This window comes from Diospyros lotus, chromosome 8 (genome assembly GCF_014633365.1).
Source record: "Diospyros lotus cultivar Yz01 chromosome 8, ASM1463336v1, whole genome shotgun sequence".
Lineage (NCBI taxonomy): Eukaryota > Viridiplantae > Streptophyta > Magnoliopsida > Ericales > Ebenaceae > Diospyros > Diospyros lotus.
Window position 1 is genome coordinate 39,490,340 of NC_068345.1, and position 7,387 is coordinate 39,497,726.

A 7,387-nucleotide genomic window follows, 5' to 3' on the forward strand; every position below is an offset into this window, starting at 1 on the left:
ATTTATATTAAAAAAAAAAACATTTATTGGAACTGTTGTTGTTGTTGTTGTAACATCTGGGCTGGGTGGCTGAAATTTGGCAGTTACATTGAGTTGGAATTATTAAGTGAATTGAATGTTTTGTAATTGCAATTACTATTTACAACATTACATGAGCAGCAGCAGCAGCAGCAAATCTACTCTACTCTACTAGTAGTCTAGTCTAGTCTAAGTACCATACCATGGATCGGAATTATTATATAAAGACTTTCTTGCAAAGGATAGTGGTATTGGGATAAGGGAAGCGAGTGAGTGTGACGCACGCACGGGACAAAAGAAAAGGGGGAGGGCTTTGTTCACGTGCAGGTGCAGCGGCGGTAGGCATGGCTCTGTCTGGTAATTGTAGACAAACAGAGAGATGGACGGCAGTGATGAGATCAGAGATGGATGGATTTCGTGATGACTTGCTACTATCAAGAAAGAACACTTTCTTTTCTTTCTTACTTCCACTCCCCACAAAAAAATACAATACAAATGACACGTCACCTGCTGATGACTCAACTGCTAGTCTTTGTCTGCTTTTTGACTCATTATTATTTATTAATATTATTATTTTTAAATAGTATTTGTTCAAATATATTATATTAAAATATTTTTTGAATTAATATAAAAAATAATTTTAAAAAAATCAGATAAAAATTCATATAATTTCTTTTTTAAAGATCACTAGAGAAATTTAACAAATATTATGTAGAATATTTTTTATATTTTATTCAATAAATATAATTTTAATATATAATCTCAGTGAATTAAAAATAGGGTGATGAACATATGCTCTATAAAATAATAAGAAGAAAATATTTAAAAAAACAACATGTGGATGTCAAAGAATCTTTAGAGATGGGTGGGTACATGGGCAGGGCAGAACAAACAAATTTAATGTATAGGGAGGGAGGGAGGGGTACCAGCGCGCTGTGGGTGGATTCCTCTAATCCTATCCCAATTACACACTAACCCCAGAAAATGACACTTAATTTGGTGACACTGACAAGTGACAAGGCATGGCAGGCATTTGGTTTGGGGGATCTGCTTTTGCACAAGTGTTTTCCTCCTCGTTACGTAAAAGTACAAGTGAAAGTAAAAGTAAAAGGTTTCTTGGTCCCCAGGGGCAAGTGATAAACTGAAAGCTTATTGGAAAGTTTTTAGCATGGGTTTGATTTTCAGAAGAAACAGAATATTTTTTTTTGAGAAGACTTTAAAAGTGATATTAGTGGTGTTAAGAGCTATCATCCTGATCATTTGAGTACATTTCTCGATTTACTTCATCAGTGTATTTCTAGAGGTAGGATGATTGAGAATGTTAGTAATAAAATATAATCTAAAAAATAATAAAAGATTTCTTCTTTTCAAATCTTTTAGAATCAGGAATGTCACTACTGTGTATAGACAGGAATCAGAATACCAGCACTGCAACCTTAATGTTGCCCCCCCCCCCCCCCCGGGGCCCAACTCCCCAATTATCCCCACCATAAACATATATATATATATATAAATATGAAAATAATTTTATATTTTTTTAAATATTATTATAAATTATTATTTAAATAAATTGTTAGTTCTGATCTATTAAATTAAAATTATAGTTATTTTAATAATTATAACTATAATATAATTAATAATTTATTTATTTTTTAATCGTATCAATTAAATAAGAGTGTAATTGAATTGATCAAATTATTCAGAAAAACTGATTTAATTTTGGGATAAAGGGGGGAGAGGGGTGAAATGGGGATCTAATTAAAAAGAATTTGAAGTCTGTTATTGTTTGGAGTACGTTATTATCGAGTAACATAAACGATTCGATATTTTTAATTTTTCTAATTTTTTAATCTATTCAATTTGATCATCTATTTGATCAAGTTAGTTCGGTTTTAAAAATAAATCGATCTATTTAGTTTGATTAATTTGATTACATCTAATTTTTTATATTGTTCGACACTAACATAATCTAGACAATAACAGAATTAAAACCCCCCCTCCAATTAAATTCTCTACTTTGCATCCCCTCCCCCAATTAAATCACGTTAGGCCATTTTAAGTAATTTAATCAATTTAGTTACATCTTTATCTATCTAACAGACACGATTAAAATATATATATATAATGAGTATAAATTCTATTATGATTAAAAAATAAATAAATTATTAATTATGATTATAGTTATAATTATTAAAATAACTGTAATTTTAATTTAATAGACGAGAACTAACAATTTTTTTAAATAATAATTTATAATAATATTTAAAAAATATAAAATTATTTTCATATGTATGTGTGTGTGTGTGTATATATATATGTTTATGTACGTGGGGATAATTGAGAGGAACATATCAGGGCTCATCAGAATACTACTTCTTTTCCATCAATAATTATAAGTTGAGTTTCACGAGCTTCTTAAAACACACTTCCTTTTCACTTGTATCCATCCGATAATACAACCATGACTCATTTGAATCTCATCTTCCGAGCTTGTCGGCAAGGATGAGAGTCATCCAGATTGTCATAGTGGAGAATCATGTGATCAATTCAACCTTTCTTTTGGTTCCCCCAACCCCACCACCACCTACTTCTTGCACTAAAAAAGAAGTGATTTTTCGTGAGCATCTGCAACTACGTACTGCAACCACAGTTCCAAAGGGGGTTGAAGATTGAGGCTGGATATCGACTACTTCTAAGTTGAACTATTCCTCCTATTTACGGTGGGGTTCAAATCCAAATAAAGGAGGATTATATTAAGTAGGTGAAATGAAAGTTAGTACAGTACTTGTTAGATTAAATACCACGAATTCTAGACGAAAGGTTGGATGTCACCTAAAGGGATAGTTGCCTCAACCTCACGACGGATTCCAATAGTTATGGGCTATATATGTCAGCGTGTAACTGTGTAGACTGTTAAAGGAAGGTTCTAGCAACTAACGACCCCACCCAAAACAAACACCAAGCCACCCAGCGGCTGGAGGGAATAAGTTAGGAAGAGAGGTATGAGTGACAAGAACCGATCAACCAGAAAAAGGGAGGACGATTCAACCTTTTTCTCTTTAAATTCACACTGTATTCTTCCTCTCATGGGGGCTGAGATAGCTAAGTCGAGTGTCAAAATTGTGCTTGGCCACCAGACCAAGTGCTCGCTTGATGAACTTTCTTCCTCGCAGGAAGGCTGTCAAGGGACAAGCAGGTACTTAATGCTAATATCATGCACAAAAAAGGAAAATAAAAACTTTGGCTTAAGGAGAAGTGCCTGCAAAGTTTCTTGAAAGCAACACTGCGTAGGTGGGAAAACTTTGGCCTAAGTATAGTCTCGGTAAGCTTTAAGCCTACCACATCCTTAGGAAATAATCAAATACTTCCTCTTGTTATAGTCTCGGTAAGCTTAAGCCTACCATCCTTTAGGAAATAATCAAATACTTCCTCTTATTAGAAGGCCACCTATTTGTGAAACTCCCACCATATTGTCCCATAAAACCTTGTAATTTTGAAAGAAAAAATTAGGGTAACTGATGTAAAAGGCAGGTAAAGAACCAAACTTACACTTACGAAAAGGTAACCAAACCTCAGGCCCTGCCACCGTCCCTCCCTGGATGATATCACATTTAATTGAACTAATACTCGAAACTGAGGTGACTCTTAATCAAATTACGTTCATCATCTTTGCACACATACCAGGTGCAGAGAAGAAACAGTGCAGAAAGAAAAGCATAGAGACAGAAGGGCATATGCAGTGTAGCATCAGTAGATTAAAGCCAAGACCTACTTCAGTTGAAAATGAGACAGACCAGATAAAACTTCACCAGAAAGGGTATACAAAGAGTGAGTATCATCCAGGGATTATTTTCAATCTTTCGTTTTTGATTTGCTTATATTGTGTATTTCTGATTTCAATTTCACGAGTATGGGGTGCCTTTTATGCAATCTCACTCAGCCACTAGAACTACATCTACTAGACTTACAAAGTAATGCTCCAGAAGTTGATAAAACTCATGGAAGAAAGAACTTGTGCTTCAGAAATAGAAAGAAGAGCAGAAGATCTTACTTCTTAGTCACAGCCTGCACCAAGTTAAGGAGCAACTATATATATGGAGTGTGATTTCGTTGCTATTTGCTAGGCTTGTGATCACAAATGATTAAATGAAGCTCTGTCAACTTAGTAGCTATCACAATATTTGCTGTGTTTCACAATGTCAAAGCAAACTTTTCAAGAGCAAGGCCACCCTGAGCGAGTTAATCATTTTGCCAAATCCCAACAGTTTTCTGCTACAGCCAAAAGCAAACCAGCAGCTTGAATAGCAGCAACTTAGCAGCCCGGGATCACAAACTGAGGTCAATTTATCTGCAACTGTTCTAGTAATGTGGATGCCATTACTGCCAAAGAATATTTATCGCAATCTCAATCTAAATAGTAATGTGGATCCCACATTTTAAGTGTCACCAATAATCCGCACAAGAACAAGACCCATCTTTAAAATGGTGAAACCTGAGTTTATCCCGGACAATAATTTCTCTATTAGCAACAGCTGATATAAACTTAATAGCTGAATGGCAGTCCTCGCACATTCGGAGGTTCTTCACAATCCTAACAGTGACCCCAGGATTAGTTTTTAGAATCCCGAATGCAATTGCAAGCTTCTCGCTGTGATATCTAAGAGCATATTCTGTCTCTTCTTCTTCCAACTCATGCATTATTGAGTCAGATACTGGTACATAACCTGCTTCACCAATCCTCTGCATCAACTCATCCAAGTACTGGTAGACCTCAACTGTCTCAGGGTGGGACTTATCACCCATACTAAACAAATGGGTCTTCTGATTGACCTCTATGGTGCTGTAGCCAACTTGTTTCTTTAAACCTTTTTGAATCATCGTATTTCTGATCAGTTCCACTCTATCCATCCGACCAGCCAGTGCATATACATTTGAAAGCAACACATAATGGCCTGGATTATCCGGTTCAGCAGCTAAGAGATGCTCAGCAACTTGTCCTCCAAGATCAAAATCTTTATGCATCCTGCAAGCCCCAAGCATTGCAGTCCACACTGCAGGTGCAGGCTTGACAGGATTCAATTGTTCAATATATTGAAATGCTTCATTCAGAAGTCCAGCACGCCCAAGCATGTCAACCATGCAAACATGATGCTCCATTCCTGGCGCTAACCCATAATCCCTCATGCTAGCGAGTGCCTGCCGCCCCTCCTGAACAAGCCCTGCATGTGCACAAGCCGACAACACAGCAACAAGAGTCACATCATTAGGAGCTGGTCCATGAGCTCTCATTTTATCAAACAGCTCCATAGCTTGTCTACCATAACCGTGCGTGCCATATCCTGAAATCATAGCTGTCCAGGCAACAACATTCCTTTCATCCATCGAATCAAAAACTTCTCGCGCCTTGCTTACACTTCCACACCTAGCATGCATATTAATCAATGAAGTACCAAGAACCACATTAATATCAAAACCGTGATTTATAATATAATCATGTATCCAACGACCCAACTCCAGAGCTCCCGCTTGTGAACACGCAGACAAGACACTGACCAACGTAGCCAAATCAAATTCAACACCCAGGTCCCCCATCTGATAAAACAACCCAATGGCCTCCTGAGCCAAACCGTTTTGCTCGTACCCCGATATCATCGAGTTCCACGCAACAACAGTTCTGACCGGCATTTCATCAAACACCTTCCGTCCAATAACCAGATCACCACACTTTGCATAAAGGCTAACAAGAGCAGCCTGAACAAAAGAATCCAAACCATACCCACGAACCAAGGATTGGCAGTGAACAACTCTACCAATCCTCAGAGCCGAAAGCTCAGCACAGGCCTTGATCACGGCAGTGAAAATGTAGTTCGACGGCCATACAGACGAAGCGAGCAAGCGGCGATAGAAGAGGACGGCATCGAGAGGAAAGTGGAACTTGGAACAGGCCGTGATGAGGGAGCTGAAGAGGAAGGAGTCGGGATTGGGAGTGGAGAAGAAGAGCTGGCGAGCGTAGGTGATGGCGCCGGCGGTGCAGGCTAAGACTAGGAGTTTGGTGGCTAGTGGGAGGCTACAATGCGAGCCGGAGATGATGAGACGGGCGTGGACCTGTTGGAGCGGCTTGAGCCGTGGGCCAGCTCGGAGAATGGCTTCGTATGGCCGCCGGTACAATGTATATAGTTGGTGGCTGTCGTGTTTGGCATCCATGAAAATCTGCCATCCTCCGAAGAAAGACGAGAGAAATGGGAATATGGGAGGAAAAGTTAGGATCAATTTCGCCTTAATGCCCTCAATTATATATTATTTTCACTTCGCACCTTAGCTACCAAATATTTTTATCATCACAATTTTTATTTCAATTTTTTTAGGCAAAATGGTTGGTATTAGATGCTAAGGGCAGTTGGTTAGCCATTCTTTATATCTTGTTAAAGATTATCTTAGTTAACATGATCTTTGATCATTAGAATATAATTAAGAATATTTGAATATCATAAAAAGATATAAGATTCGACCTTAAAAAATATTAAATCCAAACTGTACATATACTTTATATGGTCATTTTTTTTATTTATCTTTTAAAATCTAAAAAGTTCATAATTAATGGATGTAAATAAAAAAGAAGACGAATTACAATGTTTATAATGAGCTCATGTTATTAAATGAAATTAAAAGAATTCTCGATATTAAATCAAGATATATGAATATAGAAGTTCAAAATGTATGTATGTATGTAAAAATGAATTTAAGAAATTGAGCAATTATAATGTAATCTTTAAAATTTGATAGTCTTTCGAACTTAATTAATGAGAAATGTTATATTCATAAACAAATTTTAATGAACAACCTTCATATAATATATATAAATTCATAATAGTTTTATTTAAATTTATAACAATTTAACTTAAATTTAATAATAAAACTACCCAGTACTGTTAGTAATTGTTAATTTTCGATAGAACATTATAAATTTAGATATGTTAAATCAATTTGTAAAAACTTTTTATTATTTAAATTTGTTTGTGAATATATCATTTTTCTGAATTAATGGAGCTTAGAAGGTCATTCGGGTTGGCAATTGAACACTTTTTTCAACTGATAGAAATGTGAAAAGGCATACATATATATGTTGCATCCAAAAAGTGGTGGGAGTTGGATTAATGAACTTGAAATATCTCCAACACACACCCAAAATGTTAATAAATACAGAAAACAAACCATATTCTTGAACATATATAGTACGTATATACACATCAAGATGGTTTAAGCCCCGTGTGTATTAATTAGGCACAACCCAATTAAGATTATATAGCAAGGCAAGGGTTCTTCCCTTGGACTACACACTGATCCATACAAACATACACGTATATCTATA

The 7,387-nt window shown here is 36.1% G+C and overlaps 1 protein-coding gene across 1 annotated transcript; it reads right to left on the minus strand.

The window, feature by feature from the left end:
* Positions 1-4,004: 4,004 nt before the first annotated feature.
* LOC127807234 (pentatricopeptide repeat-containing protein At2g33760) lies at positions 4,005-6,262 on the minus strand. The gene has a single exon (XM_052344914.1). The coding sequence runs from the start codon at positions 6,220-6,222 to the stop codon at positions 4,462-4,464; it is 1,761 nt and encodes a 586-aa protein (XP_052200874.1). The 5' UTR covers positions 6,223-6,262; the 3' UTR covers positions 4,005-4,461.
* Positions 6,263-7,387: the final 1,125 nt, after the last annotated feature.

Excerpts from the sequence above, each read along its gene's own strand:
- LOC127807234 (XM_052344914.1), bottom strand. The coding sequence starts at position 6,222 with ATGGATGCCAAACACGACAGCCACCAACTATATACATTGTACCGGCGG.